This window comes from Caretta caretta, chromosome 7, assembly GCF_965140235.1.
Source record: "Caretta caretta isolate rCarCar2 chromosome 7, rCarCar1.hap1, whole genome shotgun sequence".
NCBI classification, from domain to species: Eukaryota; Metazoa; Chordata; order Testudines; family Cheloniidae; genus Caretta; species Caretta caretta.
Window position 1 is genome coordinate 62,970,210 of NC_134212.1, and position 19,422 is coordinate 62,989,631.

Below are 19,422 nucleotides of genomic sequence, written 5' to 3' on the forward strand. Positions count from 1 at the left end.
AGGGTGGCAGCATGCTTAGCCTCTCTATTTGCCCGGGCGTTACCTTTGGCCACATTTTGATTCTCCCTCTGATGGGCTTTACAGTGTACCACCGCCATTTCCGAGGGAAGTTGTACGGCTTCGAGGCCCGTACTTGACTGGGGAGCCTTGGGCTGTCAGCATTCCCCTTTGCTTTTATAGGCCAGCATGAGCATGTAGCACACCAGAAGCATACTTTGAATTAGTAAAAATGTTGACCCGCTTTTCTTTTTACAGTTCAAGTGCACGGGTCAGGGCTATTAGTTCGGCAAGCTGGGCAGAGGTCCCAGCAGGCAAACCTTCAGCTTCCACAGTGTCATGGAGGGTCACAACAGCATAACCCGCCCTCCTTTGCCCACTTATTACAGTACTGCTACCATTAGTGTACCACTTATAACTTGCATTTGGGAGGGATACACTCTTTAAATCCGGACAGCTGGAGTACTGGGCATCTATGATTTTTAAACAGTCATGTTTTTGTTTTTTTGTTTTTGGCAAAAGAGTGGCTGGGTTAAGGGAGGGGCAAGGCTGTAAGGTGACTTCAGAGTTCTTTAACAGCTTAGCCTGGTACCGAGCAATCCGAGCCTGGGTGAGCCAAAGCCCTTCCTTTGCATTCAATAAGGCTCGGACCATATGGGGAGTATAGATTTGCATAACCCCTCCCAATGTTAGCTTCTCGGCTTTTTAAGCACTAGGGCAGTAGCTGCGACCACCCGTAAACATACCGGCCAACCCTTTGCAACCTGATTTAATTGCTTAGAAAAATAAGCCACGGGACGTCTCCATGCGCCTAACAGCTGTGTAAGCACTCCTAGGGCCACCCCCCTTCGTTCATGTACATACAATGAAACGGCTTAGAGAGATCTGGCAGGCCCAGAGCCGGGGCTTCCATTAATTTTTTTTTTAGGATTTTAAATGCCCTGTCAGCCTTTGGGGTCCAATAGAAGGGGTCATGATCTGCTTTTTTTACACAGTTGTACAGGGGTTCAGCCCACAGTCCAAACTTTGGGATCCATATTCTGCAAAAGCCTGCCATACCCAGAAATGCCCTGAGCCGCTTACGATTACTTGGGGTAGGAACTTGGCAGATAGCTTCCTTTCTTTTGCTTGAAAGCTGACGCTCCCCTTGCCGTGTGTGAAACCCGAGGTACCATACCTCTGGGAGGGCGATTTGAGCCTTACTCCGTGCTACCCGATATTCCCGGAGTCCAATAAAATTCAGGAGCCCCACGGTGGCTTTAAGGCAGGGGGTTTGGCCCACAGTGGCAATTAACAAATCATTTACATACTGCAGAAGGAGGGCCTTCTCATTATTCCACTCCTCTAGGTCCCTGGCCAGAGCCTGGCCAAAGAGGGTGGGGGAGTTTTTAAATCCCTGGGCCAACACTGTCCAGCAAAGTTGCTTTTTAACCCTCTTTTGGTCCTCCCACTTGAAGGAGAAGATCTTCTGTGACGGGGTGGCAACTGGGATGGTAAAGAAAGCATTTTTTAGATCGAGGACTGAAAAATGGGTATACTGTCCCCCTATAGAAGCCAATAAGGTATACGGGTTAGGGACAAGAGGGTGCAGAGTCTTAACCCGTTCATTGACTGCCCTTAGGTCCTGTACCAGCCAATATGTGCCATCAGGCTTCTGTACGGGTAGAATGAGAGTATTCCAGGCTGACTGACATTCCCAGAGAATACCATATATTAGCAATTGATTTATAGTTTTTTGTAAACCTTTTTTGGCTTTTTTTTTGATTGGATACTGTTTTACTTGCACTGGGTCTTTCCCTGGTATGAGCTGAATAGTAATGGAGGTCTGGAGGGTGGCCTTTCCTGGAATTCCTGATGCCCACACGAGGGGGTACACCTGGTCTTCCCACGGGCTCCATTCTGGGGCTTGCATGGCTGAGGGCTCAATTGCAAGGGTCATGATTCATGCATTCTTAGGGGGTAAGGTAAGGGTTATTTTATTTTCAGTAAAATGCAGGGTGGCACCGAGGCGACAAAGCAGATCCCGTCCCAGCAGAGGTGTTGGACACTCAGGGAGGTATACTAGCTTGTGGGATATAGTCCTGTTTTTTAAAGCGCATTCCGCTGGGGCATACACTGGGCACTTGGTGTTCCTGCCTGTGGCTCCCACCATAGTAAGGGAATCTGCTACTGGCAATTGAAGGGGTTGATTTACAGCAGTTCGTGCTGCTCCAGAGTCCACTAAAAAATTTATTTCTGCGTTTCCCACCCGCATCTTTACTCGGGGTTCCGGGGGTAGGGTGGTCCGTCTTTCCTGACACCCCTATTCCTGCTCCGCCATCACCATCACAGAGGCACCCCCCTTTTCTTTCCTCTTTGGGCACTTATTTTTCCAGTGTCCCTTTTGTTGACACAAGGCACACTGGTTGCGACCCAGTCGTCTCTCCTGCAGGCCCGGACGTTCGTGTCCACGGCCCCTTTTTCCCTGGCCACTTCTCTTAGTGCTGGCCTGTACCGCTGTTACCATCAGTCTTACTTGCTTTTTTTGTTTGTTTGTTTTTTTAGACTATAAGCTTGGTTTGCAGTCTTTAAGATTTGTGCCATGGTCATGCCCATTAAATTTTTTTTTGTAACTTTTTTTTAATATTAGGGGCTGCTCTGCTCGTAAAAATTCCCTTAATAATTGACTCAGTTGCCTGATCATTGGGGTCTGCATTAGTGTTCTGTCGAATTGTGTTCTGAATACGCTGTAGAAAGGCCCCTGGGCTTTCTTTTAAATCCTGCATTACTTCATATGGCTTTGCCCAATTATTATGTCAGACAGCCGAGTGATGGAGTCCATGCAAAAGCAACTCCTTATAGGAGGTAAGGCGGGTCATATCCCCAGGATCATTTGGATCCCACCTGGGGTCTGCTCGGGGGACTTGTGCATTCGTGTCAGGGACATTAATACGATCCCGGTCGTACTGTCTCTGCGCCTCCTCCCTTGCCTTGGACACAACCTGTTGTCTTTTAACCTCAGACAATAGGGTTCGCAGGAGGATGTTACAATTATCCCAGTCCGGCTTGTGACTGCTGAGGCACCCCTCAAAGACTGAAATAAACCGGCTTGGGTTCATGGAGAATTCCCCAGCCGGTGTTTTAAAAGCTGCTAAGTCTATTGGATTGAATGGCACATGGGTGTAAACTTGCATAGTGGTAGCCTGACGTCCGTCTGCCCCTGGGCAAGCCACAACAGTCTCGGTAAGCAAAGGATAGAGTTCCACCGAGGGGGCAATCTTTGTGACCCGAGGCATTCTACCCTTATAAGGTGGGGGTGTGGGGGCCGAAGGGGATACCGGCTCTGCCATTACAGTGGGGGTGGGGGTCTGGGGACTAACATTAGCTGCTACCGAACCAGTCGGAGTCAAATTACAACTCTGCAGAACTACAGCTTTATTCTAGGTTTCAGAGTAACAGCCGTGTTAGTCTGTATTCGCACATTGTAGGGAGAGTGGTCGCTTTGGATGAGCTATTACCAGCAGGAGAGTGAGTTTGTGTGTGTGGTTTTTGGAGGGGGGTGGGGGGGTGAGAAAACCTGGATTTGTGCTGGAAATGGCCCACCTTGATTATCATACACATTTTAAAGAGAGTGGTCACTTTGGATGGGCTATTACCAGCAGGAGAGTGAGTTTGTGTGGGGGGGCGGAGGGTGAGAAAACCTGGATTTGTGCTGGAAATGGCCCAACTTGATGATCACTTTAGATAAGCTATTACCAGCAGGAGAGTGGGGTGGGAGGAGGTATTGTTTCATGGTCTCTGTGTATATAATGTCTTCTGTAGTTTCCACAGTATGCATCCGATGAAGTAAGCTGTAGCTCACAAAAGCTCATGCTCAAATAAATTGGTTAGTCTCTAAGCTTTATTCTATTTTTTAAAGCCATAAACGCTTGTGCATACAAATAGTTATTTCATTTACTTATTTACTGACAAAACAAAACTAATTGGAGGATTGTGTTGTAATTAATTGACCCTTTTGGTGGCCACCACTCCTGGTCCTCTAGTTGATATTGAGGCCAGTCAACTGTACAGAATTGTTTTAATTGGCTCTTAGTCATTGGATTCGCACCAAATACCTTCCAGTTTGCTAGAATGCATTTTAGGGGCGTACACTGTGCCCTAACCCCCGAGCTTTGTCCCTGTTCCATACCTACAGGGTAACTCTGGGCGTTCCCAGGTTCCAACAGAGCATACAATCCGGATTTCAAAAGGTTCCTAACTTATCCAAGGGACCGGTTCTTCACCGTCATCCACAACTGCTCCTCCCATATGTCCAAGGACCGGTTCTTCACCGTCGTCCACAACAACTTCTCCACTATATGAGTGCGTTGCACCGTTGTGCCCTCTGGGGTCGATCAAATCGCATCTCCTCCAAGGCCCCGGTGAACTCACCGGTGTGCACTGGGCATCGGTTCTCGCCGCAATCCTCGACCTCCAGGAGGGGTCCGGGCAAGGCTAAATTACAGCCTTGTCGACCACCCAGGGACACCAAAAGCTGTTGCCGGCACCCAGTGCCGAGAGGCTAAACAACAACTGGAGTTGGTTCGCTACCTGGTTTGCTACACCCAATAATTACAATGGGGTGGAGAAGCAGAAAAGTTTATTTGCAGCTGCAAAAAGGTACAGGGAGAATAAAATCTCAAATCCTGCACACAGAGCTGGAAGTTACACAAGCTTTTATACATCCTTTTTTTCAGCATACTTATTTAATAGGAAGCTGCCCTAAGTATCCATATAGCCAGCCAATTCAGTTCCCAGCTAGTGCCCTTGTGCTCTGTATTATTTCTTAAACCATACATAAAGCTGCTTTATTCAGCATTATTTTTTTATATTTGCCCTGCTTGGCCTTGCTTAGTTTCAGGTAGTCTGACTCTGCAGCCTATTGTTGCAGATCCTCAGCATAACTGCTGTGAGTGCCTCCAGGCGGCGGGGGGCCAAGGACACTTGGGCCTAGTGCGAAGGGGCTTCATCGACACTCATGGTCTTCCATCCCCTCGAGTTACCTAGTGGCCATGCCCCAGTGTCCCCAACAAAGGGGTTGTGAAGAAGTCTGGGTTACTTGACAGCTCCACTTCTACAATAAGTAGTGAACCACAGCCTTCTTGAACTACTGGACTCTAATTTCAAGGCTGTTTTGTTCAGCTGGACCAATAGGGTAAGTTTTTAACGAAAGGGCCGATTGGGGTTACTTTAACTCCCGTCTGGCACCCTAGCTTCAGTGCCATAGCATAAGGCCGCAGTTTCTCATGAAGTCTGATGTCGCTTCAAGTAGTAATAAACGTGTCCCTCCAGCAACCACCTTTCATACCAAACTGCTGGGCAGCTAACCCCCCTCACCAGAGGCAGCCACCTCTGGGGGAGAAGGTGGCAGTGCTCAGGGGTACAGAGGGATGAGACTGGGTGGTTTTTTAGGACAGGAAGTGAAGAAGAATCCTCTAGGCAGGGGCCACTGTGGGGAATCGTGTGGCAGAGCAAAGGGATGCAGGTTAGCATTGGGCTAGGCCTTGCTAGTGCAGAGCGTGGTGGGGTCCTTAGGGATGGGGCATGACTGTGCCCTGGGTTTGCCTTGCCCCAGGGGGTAAGTGCCAGTGATGGGGGTGCCCTATGGGCTGGCTCATGAAGGGTCCTGGGCCTCAGGCTGCCATGGCTGTCTGAGGGCGACCTCCCCACGAGCCTCTGCGGGTTAATGAGCGATGGGGGGCGGGGCAATGGGCCATTCCGCCCCCTCCGCTTGCGGTGTGCTTCCCGGCACAGCCCCCTCCACGCAGGACCAACGGCCAGCACGGCCCCGCCCCCGGCGCTGCTGATAGGGTGGAAACCGTCGCTGGGCCCTGCCTCTCACAGGAACCTGTAGGAGCCCCAGCACCGCCCCTTCCGCTCGGGCCGGGGGCGGGGCTGCCTGGTCTTCGCTGGCGGCCCTTCCGCCCGTGTGATGGGGCAACCAGCCGCCCGGGAGCGGACTCCCCTCCAACGCCGGGTAGCGCGCTCGGTCCCGCGGGGAGGTAAGGCCCGGGGCCGCTGGGGGCGGGCTGGGGAGGGGGCTTTGCTCTGGGGCGGGGGGCGGGGGGGAGTATCAGACCCCTTTCCCGACTCGGTTACCCCATCCCTGGGGGGCTGATCTCTCGCCTCCATCTCCTGCCCGGTGTATGGTAGATGCCCGCTGCTCAGAAGCGCTCTGTGCTGGGGGCGGGGGAGGCGTCTCTGTGTTTACTAATGTCATGTACAAGCTACGTTCCCCCCCCCCAGCCGCTCAGCGCTTGGCCCCTTCGTCTCCGTGTGAGCCCCGCCTGTGGGAGCGATGTGGTCACTGTTCGCTGGCTGGGTGCTGCTCTGGCTGAGATTGTCGCGTATCAGTTTAACATCTGGAACTTCCCCGCTCTGCAGCGGAGCGATGATATAGACTTGGTGATGTAATATTATAGTTCTCATTGCTCAATACGATGACCCTGGGAACAAGACGCTTGGAAAATAATTACAAAATTAAAAAAAACCCAAAAAGTTATTTCTCTGTTTACCATGTATGGCTATATATTGTATATTTATTAAAAATGGCACAATACTTTTATATAAAACCTGTGTTTTGGAATGTGCCTATTTTAGGATACGCTCTAAAATTGTGTTGAGGTTTGTCAGTCTGTTGCACTTTTTGTTGCTGCCTTTGCATGCAGATCAGCCTGGATAATTGCTCTATTGTGAATAAGGTCCAGGAGATGCTATAGACACACAAGATTTGGTTTCAAGGTCAGAACTTCATTGCATACTAATTGCAGCCAGTTTGTTCACTGGTGTAACATTGAAGTCTTGACACAAACTTGTTAAAGTTTTTTATTTTTTTTTTTTATTTTCTCTCTAGGAAATTGCACATTAGTTGTACAAGTTATTTGCAACTTATGTTGCTTTGTGTACAAGGGGAAGGTTGCCATGGCAGTCTTAGCTTTACATGTTGCTAGGTTTTGGTGACTTGTCATGTTCATTTTATTTTAAATTATTTTGTGCAAGTTTTTTTATATTAACCAAGGTAAGGAGGAAAAATCTTTCCTGTGGTATGTATCAAAATTTTCCAGCAGTGGCAAAATCTTTAATAAACTGGTCTACATTCTACATACATGCAGTCAAACGTATGCTAATGTTTGACAGTTAAGATGCTCTGATTAGTAGGACTCTTATAATCTACAAGGAGAACTGACCTAACTTGATTTTATTCTGTCACTAGTCTTCTTTATATCAAATTATTTCTAAAGAAAATAAAGTATAAGTTTGGTAACATAAGGATGTTACTGTTTGCATGAGCATGAATAATTATTGTGACAATGTGGCGTTCCAGTTTTTGCTCAAAACTCTATGGTAGTTGATAGCAATTGGGGTTCCATTTCACATACTTAGGAGAAAGTTCAAAAATTGTAACAAGTTGGTACTTCCACGTGAAGGTCATGTTTGAATAGCAAGGCACTGTGGAGAAGCTTGCACTAATGCTGCCTGTGCTGTTGTGGTTTGGTAATTAAATGGAGGATTTGGATTTCCTCTGAAGTAATGTACAAGCATCTTAATCTACTGACTCTTGAAATCATATTTTAAACGTGGCTTTTTCTCCCCCCCCCCCCCCAGCTTTGTAAACAAATGGAAGAAAAGGCAACGGGGAGAGGGAGCATTAATGTGTTTCATCTCCCTGTTTTATGGTTTTACAAATAGTTATGTTAAGTCACTTTCTTAGGGTTTTCTGCATGACACTTGCCGATAAACTTCAGAAAAATAGCACTTCACTCAGACTCGGATTTATTTAAAGCTGTCAGCTAAATTCTTGGACGATTCCATCTGCACTGAGTGTACTCCATCCCCACAGAGCTCCTTCGTGCTGCTGGATGGCACATGCGCTACCCAACAGTGTGTCAGCCATGCTCCACCCCAGGGTGGCAGGGGCTGAGCAGAGCTTTTCCTAACCTTGCTCTTCACAGTAGCCAGGGCCTGCTGTACTGCCAAGCACAAGAACTGAGAATAAGGAGCCTCCTGTGCTCTAATTAATACAACTCTCTCCCTCCCCCTCACCCCCCAGTTCCCAGAAATGTAGAGGAGGAAGCAGACGGACTCAAGGAGAAGAACATGGAAAGGAGGTAGGAAGGGGAGTACTGGGGGCAGGAGCAAAGCAGGGAGAAGCACATACAGAGCTGGAGAGGGGAACAAAAGATGAGAGGGGACAGAGGCAGGACCCAGGAGGAAGAAGGGGGGGAATAGGAGCAGAGGAGAAATGGAGGCAGGAAGTGGAGGGAAGGGGACAGGAACTGGGGATATGATCTGGAGGTAGGTGCCAGGGTGAAAAGAGAGAATAGAAACAGAAGGTGGGGCCGGGGAAGGAAGATTCATGGTTATGTAACTAGAGCACACTCCCTTCCAGAACCTGGAATTCAACCCAAGATTCCAGAGTCTCAAAATTTCTTCTGCGGTTTAGCAAATAGCTGTGAAGCACCCTGGCAAAGTCTCATTACCCTATAGAGGCTGGTCCACATGGAGGATAACGGCCTGTTCCTGGTACCCATTACTCCATGAGCTCAAGTACTAGAGTCTGTGCTCTGAATCTAAAGGTCCCAACCCTTTTGATAATCTCCACGTGGCTCACTGTGCCAACCCTGGTGCCAGCTGTGCCCGTATATCTATTCAAGGGGCACCATGATAGGACCTAACCACATGAGCCACACCATCAGGGGCTCATTCACCTGCACCTCTACCAATGTGATATAAGCCATCATGTGGCAGCAATGCCCCTCTGCCATATACATTGGCCAAACCAGCCAGTCTCTACGCAAAAGAATAAATGGACACACATCTGACATCAGGAGTTATAACATTCCAAAACCAGTCGGAGAACACTTCAAAACAAAACATTACAAAAACTAATTTTTGCCCTGCTCATATTCACACCTTCTTGTCAACTGTTTGAAATGGGCCACCTTGTTTACATTGGCCTCATCAGCACTACAAAAGTGATTTCCACCCCTTCTTGTCAACTGTTGAGAATAGCCCACTTCCACCTCAATTGAATTGGCTCCTTAGGAGTTGCCTTACTAATGGGGGGTCAGTGTTATCTTTTCATATGCTGTGTATTTATCCCTCCCTACTGTATGTTCCACTCCATGCATCTGATGAAGTGGGTTTTAGCCCACGAAAGCTTATGCCCAAATACATTTGTTAGTCTCTAAGGTGCCACAAGGACTCCTTGTTGTTATGGCTCACTGTAGTTCTACATGATGGAATTCTGTGTGTGTTATCTTTTAAAAAGCATAGGATATTAAACTGAAAAACATAAACTTCTATTTTCTTATGTAGAGCCTGAATATATATAGTGAATGGTCTTCTGATTTTCAGATAACTTCTTAAAACCTGTTCAAAAACCAGATGTAAACACTGCTGATCCTGTTTGTCCATAAGTTACAGGTAGATCTTTTATTTGTCCTCATAAGCATATATAATCCCTTAGACCTGTCCATTTAGGTTATGGCAGAATGAATGGATGAATATTACATTTGCCTGGGCTTCTAACCAAGTTCTTTCCTTTATATGCACTCTGTTCAATTTACCTTTTTTCCAGCCTTTTAAAGGATCCTTTGCATTTGGGTGTGACAAACTTTCTTATTTGATACAGACCAGTGTCTTTTTGTTTACATGCCAACATTCATATCAGAGTTCCTTCATGTGCAGTTCTTTCTCAATTCATAATTATTATTGACAGTACTATGTGAAATTCATAAATCTTAATCTGATCCTGAAATTCTTTTACGTATGTAGGCCATGACCCTGCACTAAGGACTGCACGATTGAACCCCATGCACTTGCATGGAGCCCCACTGAAGTCAAGGGATACTGTAAGCCAGTTCTTTGATTAGCTAGTGGAGCATCAGGGTCCTTGGACTTTCATCTACTATGCTAATGCTACACAATCTGGGGTAGCACACATTTTCCATGACCCAACATTTTGGGGGTAGGAAGTGAAGAATACTTGAACTTCAGAGGAGAATTAAATAGACTAAAATGTGAATACTATAGCTAGAATTTTTTCTACATGTTGAGTCTAATCACATCTGTTCTTGCAAAAAGTGTCATGTGATCTTTGGCCATAAGTAAGGCTACAGTTTTGTCACGGAGGTCATGGAAGTCACGGCATCCATGACTTTCAAAGACCTCCGTGACTTCAGCCTGCAGCAGCTGGGAGTTGCAGGGTCCTGCTGCCTTCTGTGGTGGCTGGGAGCTGCTGGGATGGGGATACCCAACAGCTCCGTGCAGCCACCAGTGGTGGCAGGGGGACCCCAGCAACTCCCAGCCTGGGTGGAGAGGATCGGGGGGTCCAAGTACCCATGGGTGGTGAGGGCCCTGTAGTTCCCAACTGGCCACGCAGGGCTTCCATGAATTTTTCTTTATTGCCTGTGACCTGTCCATGACTTTTACCAAAAATATCCATGACACCATCTTAGCCATAGCCATAAGTTGTTAGGATCTCTGTTCTACTTCTCTGAAAGATGGCACCTTCTGCACCGGATAACCATGATAATAACAAAATAATTAGCCCCAGCAAAGCACCAAAGTTACATTTACAGGAATAAGTACAGTTATAACTGAGTCCTAAAAATCTGCACTTTGGTTACTCAAGTAGTTATGGTAGTCAATATATATCTTCCTACTAACAGGGAACAACTCCAAAGGAATTGCTTCATTTTGCTCAGTATAGAATAGGCAGTTTTAAAAAATAAATAAACTGTTCTCCATGTTTAATTAGCTTGGTGTCTTAGTTTTCTCTCTGGGAACTAAATATAGTTATCAGTATCCATAAACGGTCACGTCAATCGTTTTTATTTTTCTGGGGATTTGACACAAACCAGTGGAAGTGAGGAGTCGATTAATGCTGATGATCCTTAATATAAATTGTTGGGTCATTTTGTGGGGTTTGACTTAAGAGCAGCAAGTCCTTCTGTGTCACAATCATGACACTTATTTAAATACAGCTTTTCCATATTTAATTGGAGCTCCTAATTTAGGTCCCAGTCCAACAAAGTGATGTGCATAGGCAGACCCTATTCCTATACAGTCCCCCTGGATCACTTTGCAAGATCAAGTTCTTAGGTTTTTTGTTTGTTTGTTTTAACGAGGAATGAAGCTTCCTATGACATTCTCATATTGAGGGTTACTCTGCCTTTTCCCATTTTGTTTCATTGCAGTATGAGCAAAATTGTGAAATAAGTGATAAACTTATCAGGTGGTTGGGCCACCATGTTCTTTAGTTTAAAAATGTGACCTGTGAACGTTTTTATTAGAGGGCATACTGTTGGTGGTGGTTAATGCTGATGTTTTTGTTGATGGTAGACCTGCTCATCTCATGAGGGTATTAAGATTGATCATTAGGCCCCAGTACTGCAAAGATTTACACACATACTTGACTTTATGCTCTTGAGTAGTTCCATGGATGTCGGTGGGACTCGGATATGTAAACCTTTTCAAGATTGGGGCCACAACTGATAAAGGGCTTTGAAGACCAGGCATATTATAAACGCAAATAGTCTTACTCTTGAGTACTGATTTAGGTTTTTTTTACATTAGTACCAAACAGTTGACATGATGATGATGCTCTGCTAGAAATGATTTTTTTAGTTTGGAAAAGCTGAAAACCTTCAAATTGATCTGTTTAGGTGGGCCCTTGCATCCTTTAGAGCCCAACTGATGTTAACATAGCTCTGCAAGCATACAGAAGTCTGTCCATACAGATCAGCTGGCAAGTTTGGGGCCAAAGTTATTTTATCTAGAATGGAAAGACACTCATGGAAAACTTGATAAACTAGTAGGATATGGAACTTAAAGGATACTTTATTTTGTACCTACATGTGGGAAAGATTCCGTAAACCTGTTGTTCTTGATAGCCTTTCAGTGTTTAATATAATAAAACAAATATGGAAGCCTAATACTTCTAATCCTTCTAGTATAATTTTAAAGCGTCAGGTGTGTGTGCGTGCGCGTGTGTGTTTGTGGTGTACAGTACTCAGTGAAAGATTCCCAAGTCTCTGGGCACTTACGCAATGTAAGTGTTTAGTAATACTGTGGACATGGGATACACTTCTTGTAAGTCTGTCTTCTCCTTTTTATTTTAATAAGTATAATAAGCAGGATGGATTTGATTTAAATCACTAGTCAGGAAAACTCGATTTAATCATGATTTCTACATAAAAGTGCCTTCTTATTGGTTGTTCCGACCTTAATACATATTCTTCACAACTCAGACACAGATGTAGGTTTCATTTTTAGAAGGTACACACCATACATTTTTAAAGTGATTTATTTTGAAAACTTTTCAGATTAGTTTTACAGCTATATCAGAAAATGAATGATTGTTTGATTATTTCATTTACCAAAGGTAACTGAAGCAGATATTTATGAAGTCATTGGGAGGTGAACTATCTCTAGTTCAACAGGTTAATCATTAATATTGGGAGGATTTTCTTGCCATGTTGTATTAAGAGGAGAACATCACCAGACAGACATTTTAAATTGTTTGTTTTATTTAACTAAAACAACAATGTTATGTATTCTGGATTTTTTCTCCAACAGCTAACAGATAATATTATAACAAAACAAGCATATTAAATTTGAATGTAGTGAAACATTCAAGTTTTTTAAAATCAGGTTTGTTTTTGTCTGTTTTTTTAACTAAAATAGTTAAATGAAATTTAAAAAAACAAACAAAAAAATTAAATCGACTGTCAGCCAGGTCAACATGAGAAACTTAAAATATTGGGTTCTGCAACTAACTCGGTCGTCTTCACCTTCTTTTTCCTGTTTGTTCATAATCTGGAAAAGAAAAACAAGCTTTCCTGCTTTTTTCAGGTCCCAAAGGATTTATCAATTTGGAATTAATTCTTTCTATACCGACAGAAGAAGCTACTGCTGTTAAAAGTGAGATTATCACTGCAACAGTCTCTGAATCCAAGTGCTTAAGTGACTTCCACCAGTTCACTGGTGTGACTTTCTTTAAAACGTCATCAGCAAACCTATTTCTTGAATGGCTCACCCTTAAGTTCTGAAGTTTATTATAGTTGGCATTATGGAGGGATGATTGCTGGATGTCCATGTCATAGCCAACTCCTCTTCTTCAGCAGTTAAGGTTTGACTCTGGTACCAAGTATTGAGAATATGTGCAAGAAAATGAGCTGGAGATAGTTTGACCTGTTTGGTTTTTTTTAATGCTTGTAATTTAACTCTGTCATTGCATATTTCTCTTGTTAAGATCTCACTCAGTTCCTTCGAAATTTTAAAGGCGTCAGCAATAAAACCGCTATTTCCCTGCCTTTTGTTCAAGGCTACATGTGTTCAACATTTCTCTTAAGCCCAATGTTGAGAACTTTGGCTGTGACAGTGCCATCTATTTTTTTTTTTCATGATTTTGTTCACAAACTGCCATTAAATTAGGCCAGTTCTTGATAAAGTGCTCAAAACAGTCCACTACTGAGTTCCATCGCACGTCTTGTGGGAGAGTTAGCTTGATTCCTCCAACTTTTTTCAGAGCAGCTGCTGCAAAGTGGTTGGTGCAGAAGTCTTTTGTAATTTCAACATTAGCCTTTATTTCTGGAGCACTGAGGTCTTTGGCTAGGAGGAGCATCAGATGAGCACTGCAACCGTATGTTAGCTTGGGACTCTCTTCTAAATCATTTCTTCTCATCCTGAATACATTTGTAGCATTGTCTGACCAAGCTGCGACTAGACATTTGAATTTTTTTCACAGTTTGTTATAGCTTTTACTGCTGCTACTTGTAAGTATTCTGCTGTGTGTGCATTTCCTGATGTATCAATTGTTCCTGTAAGGAAGACATTCCCTTCTTCTGCTGTCACACAAGCACATACAACAGGATCCTCGACATTGCTCCACCCATCAAGACTCAGATTAACAAGTTAACAGATTAAAAGTTAGCACTTTTAGAGAGAGGTAAGGGATTGACTCTATGTACACAAATTTGCAGAGGGACAATAGGGTTGAGGTCTGTTGTTTCTCACCTCTAAATATTTTATTTATTTACAAAAACATTTTTGCTGTTAACAATCATGTTATCTCTGGAGAGAGAAATCCATGGTTTGAGAACTGCAAAACTAGGCATCTCTGATGGTATCTTTTACTCTGAGCACTGGGTCCCATTGGTTAGATAGAAAGATTAACTTAAATAATCTATACAGAAGCCCCTGGAACCCCATAAGATTGGGTTCCTAATCCATTAACTATTGGAACTCTTTTACAAAACTTTTCTTTAACGTTACATGAATATATTGTCTCATACTATAGAATTAGAATTTATAATCCTATACCCTGATGTGATATCTTTGAGCTATAATGTATCTTAATTAAAACTATCTTTAGATGGGTGTTTTCCTCAAAGAGCTTTTTATCAAAAAAATCCAATTTAAATTTAATTTTTTTTAAATCATTTATTTTTATCCACCCTGATAATAAGTAAATACTTAAATTGCAGAAAGCTCGCAGCTGCTTACTGAACTGGAGAAATCGGATTTTAAATGACAAAAATTGGAAAAATAACCTCGGAAGCAACCTTTCATTTTTGGTACTCTCTTCTACAGGTAACAGATTTAACAGGGGAAGCTGATTCCTTCTTCCTGTTTCTCTTATTTTGATCACAGTAGAAGAGGGAAGATGTAAACAGAAACTGCCACTTTGATATAAGTGTATTTTGTTGAATATTGTAAAAATTGGCACATTTTTCAAAATTAAAGCAGCAAATCAGTTCTTCAAGTGATTGCACGTGTCCAGTCCTTTAAAAATTGGACGTTAAATCCTGCTGAGGAAAATAGAAAGCATAAGCTCTGGCAAGTCAGGCAGGCCAAAAAAGAATATGAAGAGCAACTAGACGAAGACTCAAAAACTAACAGTACATTTTTTTTTTTTAAAAGTACATCAGAAGAAGGATGTTATAAATAATAAATAAGGATGTTATAAATAATCATTGGGGTCATTGGATGATTGAGGTCTACAGGAGCACTCAAGGAAGATAAGACGATTGTGAAGAAGCTAAATGAGTTCTTTGCATCCCTCTTCACTGTAGAGGATGTGAGTGAGATTCCCACACCTGAACCATTCTTTTTAGGTGACAAATCTGAGGAACTGTCCCAGATTGAGGTGTCAATAGAGGAGGTTTTGGAGCAAATTGATAAATTAAACAGTAGGTCACCAGGACTAGATGGTATTCACCCAAGAGTTCTGAAGGAACTCGCATATGAAATTCTGGAACTAACAACTGGGTGGTTTAAACATCATTTAAATCTCCTTCTGTACCAGATGATTGGCAGATAGCTAAAATGACACCAATTTTTTAAAAAGGCTCCAGAGGTGATTCTGGCAATTACAGGCTGGTAAGCCTAACTTCAAATTGGTTGAAACTATAATAAAGAATAGAATTGTCAGACACATAGATGAACGCTATTTGTTGGGGAAGAGCCAGCGTGGCTTTTGTAAAGGGAAATTATACCTTCTCATTCTGTTAGATTGCCTGCCCTCCTTCCCCCTCCCAGTAGGAAGGAACTGAGGTGGTTTGGGGTAGTGCGACCCTTTATAGCTGCGTGCTGTGGCACGAGTCACCAGAGAGTGCCCATGCTGTCCCAACAGTACTGCTGAGGGGAGAATCTCCAACAATTGTGCATGAGGCACTCAAATACCTACAGTGGAATGGCCGTGTGCAACACATTTCAAAGGACAGCAGTGAGCTCTACCTTTCTGTAACTGCTTTTTTCCCCTCTGTTTGCTATGTAATGTCATTTTTTGAAATAAGAAAATAAATACTTGGCACTTGCATAGTGCTTCAGATTTCTAAGTGTTGCACAAACATTAACAGAGTGGTACAATAAAATTCAAACATGTTTGTTACGCTCTCTGGCATGGGAAGTAGGGTACTCAGTCACTTGGTTCCAAAGTTCTTTCTCACTGCTTGTGCCTCAAGTTATAACTGTGAATGAAAAGTGTTTTCATGTTTGGTTAATAGGCTAGAGGTCGAGCATTTCAGTGCTCAAATGAGCACTGGTAGCCCAGGTGATTTAACAAGGTGTAAAAATAAAGTAGCAGTTAGTGTGCTGTTCAGCTCACTGCAAAACATAATCACTTTCTGCTGGTTGCAAAGCCAACTTGCAGAGCTTTGAGTAATTTTTTAATATTTTGTCCATTTTATGTGCAGACATTACAAACTAAAGAGGCTTTCTTTAAACATTATTGAACTTTAGAATTAGCAGTATAAATGTTATATAAAACACCATGTCGTTCAAAAAGTAAAATCTATTGAGAACACTAATTTATTTTCATTACTGCAACTATTCAAAGAGTAGTGCAAGAAAGGCAATTTCTCCTTTACAGTTGAAAATCTAGGTCACCAGGTGGGTTTCTATATTAGATACAAGATTGCCTAGCTTTTCTTCATAAAATAATGCTTGTTTAGCATAACCTAAGACTCGGTGTTGCTGACCATGCCACTGGCTGTCAGATCAGCATTTTTGTAGTAACTGTATAAAAGCAAGGTTTTGTGAAGAAAATAAGAGTGTAACTTACAATATTGTTATGTGTAAGAGTGTTTGCTTCAGGTAAACATTTTTCTTCCCCTTTCCAGTTTGTGTCCACCACCATATTCTTGATCATGCTCATACATACAATGACACACATTGCTTGAAAAACTTAAAATCAGCTATTGACTGTGCAACCACAGTAAGTTTGGATTTTGCAATATACTGTATGTGGTGACATTTTGAAGGCAAAGTCAGGGTCAGCTCAATGCATTAATGAACATTCTTCAAAGACAAAAATACTGCATTATAATGAGAGCTTTATTTGCTTTATGTAGTTTGAGAACTTCACAGTACTATTCTATTAAAGAAAAGCTTGTAATAGCAACCTCTATTGCAAGTTAGATGCAGAGCACCTTGGAAAAAAGTCCTCCAATAAAGCCAGTACTGTGTAACCAGCTCTCCATGCTTCAAGCGTGGTACTACGAACTGGTGTATGTAGATAGACTTCCTATTGCAATGATGGTTGGTTCACATTCCTATTGTTCCATATTGTGTATTCATGGCTTAGACACCATCACTTCTGTTGCTGTCTAAAGGTGTTTACCTATCAGCCTACTCAGACCTAAGTGTCAAAAGGGGGAAACCAAACATAGTTGTTTATCTTTTGAAGTGAGGGATGGAAAAAATGGATGCAAGTGATATTGCAAGTCCAGTTTGCAAATTCCAATTCTGCAGTTTCTTGTTGGAAGAAACTTATTCTGCAGTTTCTTCTTCTTCTGTTTTAGAAGCTTTTTTGTTGGAGAATTGCGACTTTTAGGTCTGAAATTGAGTGTCCAGGGAGGTTGAAGTGTTCTCCGACTGGTTTTTGAATGTTATAATTCTTGACGTCTGATTTGTATCCATTTATTCTTTTGTGTAGAGACTGTCTGGTTTGGCCAAGGTACATGGGAGAGAGGCATTGCTGGCACATGATGGCATATATCACATTGGTAGATGTGCAGGTGAATGAGCCCCTGATGGTGTGGCTGATGTGATTAGGTCCTATGATGGTGTCCCTTGAACAGATATGTGGACACTTAATTTCAGACCTAAAAGTCGCAGTTCTCCAACAAAAAAACTTCAAAAACAGATTCCCACAAGAAACTGCAGAACTGGAATTTGCAAACTGGACACCATTAAATTAGGCTTGAATAAAGACTGGGAGTGGATGAGTCATTACACAAACTAAAAACTATTTTCCCATGCTAATTTTCCCCCTACTGTTACTTACACCTTCTTGTCAACTGTTTGAAATGGGCCATCCTGATTATCACTACAAAAGTTTTTTTTTTCTCCTGAAAAATTTTGAAATTAGTAAGTAGCCCCTATCAGTTGCATCGTACTTTAGATGTAGACCTTTCCCAAGTACAACCCTGCCAGTACTGATTGGTATGTGCTTGCTCAGCATTATTAAATCACTCTTATTACATGGAGTTTGAGGGGTGATATTTGCCCTGCAATGTCAGAGGGAGAGGTGTTACTGTGTAGTGTTATAATTCTTGATAAAAATTAACTGAGTTCTCTGGGATTCTACAAAATTTTCTGAGTTCATCCTGAGGAATTGCTTTTGTGATAAGGAAAATCAATGGATTTTCGAGTGAATTCTTGGTGAGTCTAAGCCTTTGGCGCAGTGTACAGTATCCATTACAAGAGAGTTTGGAAGCAGCTACTTCAGTCTTTTTTTTTCCCTTGTATTGCCTCTCTATTTCTGAATAGGAAAAATCAGAAGCACAGGTTACTGACTGACAGAAAACCAATTTGTAGGTGTTAATGCAAGATGCTTTGGTACAAAACAAAAAGTCCTGTAAGAGTTCATTTGGAATTAGTGATCCGCATAATGCAGCCTGCTGCTAGTATTTGTGTATTGAATAGAAAAAGTGAGGTTATTTGGAATGGAAAATATTACAACTTCTTTATACTGAACAAAGGCAGTGAGGGAGCTGTCAGCAACTGAAATGACTCCTTTTTACAATGACCTTTGTAAATATCTTTACTCAAATAAGTTTAAATTTGAAAAAGTTAAAGTGGAAGTATTGGGACCATGTACCTCTTCCTTGGAGTAATATTCCACAGTCCAAAAAGCTGTCTGGGAATACTGGAAATTTTCCCAACAGCGTAAATCTTATTTTCTTTTATGTAATATCATTAATGCTAGTACTGCATTCTTTTTTTTAAAAGACTATTTGGATTCTTTTGGAGCTAGATGTAACGCTTGTTTCATAGCAAAATACAGGTTAAATGATAGTTACTTCAAATTGTTTTACATTGCTGCATCTGTCACTTTGATGTTACTATAGTTGAAATGGATAAATTAAAATATGCTTACACTCTGAACATGCAAAATGTTAGCATGAGGCATTTAGCCTTCTCGTTGCTCTTATGCCCTATATAGTATATAATTACAGTACATATCTTGTCATGAAACAGTGAAATATGTTGATACAGAAGCTTTCCTTATGTTGCAACAAGAGGCTCCAATGGTTGTGAGTTTCTTCTTGGAAATGACAATTCATAGCTGGACAGAAAATAGAGTTTTCTGTACAGGATGTTGTGTTGCTGACACAGAAAAATACCCATTCCTGTTCCATAAAATGTTCAAATGAGACTGCTATTTCAATCAGGTTTAAGGGAGAGGAGTAAATATCAAGAACAATCTTGTGGAAATAGGAGTGATCTGGAATCTCTGTGGGGAAACTGAGCTGGAGTGGGTCTCAATCAGTGCTGTCAGGCATTGGGGGAACTCTGAGTTTTAGGGAGTAGGTAGCAGACAATGAAAAAGATAAGTAGCTTAGATAGTGCAGTGGGTTAACAGTAGTATATATTTTAGGATATCTATGTTCAACT

General features: G+C 42.6%; 1 protein-coding gene across 3 annotated transcripts in view; it reads left to right on the plus strand.

The window, feature by feature from the left end:
* The first annotated feature begins 5,897 nt into the window (after positions 1-5,897).
* SAMD8 (sterile alpha motif domain containing 8) overlaps positions 5,898-19,422 on the plus strand; it is a 34,293-nt gene continuing 20,768 nt past the window's right edge. The window contains exon 1 of one of the 3 annotated variants that reach the window (XM_075130763.1): positions 5,898-6,017. In XM_075130763.1, coding sequence (XP_074986864.1) covers positions 5,948-6,017 — 70 coding nt within the window. In that variant the 5' untranslated portion in view covers positions 5,898-5,947. Of the gene's footprint in view, positions 6,018-9,424; positions 9,442-19,422 lie in introns of those variants that run through there. The other 2 variants (XM_075130764.1, XM_075130765.1) reach the window with 2 other exon arrangements.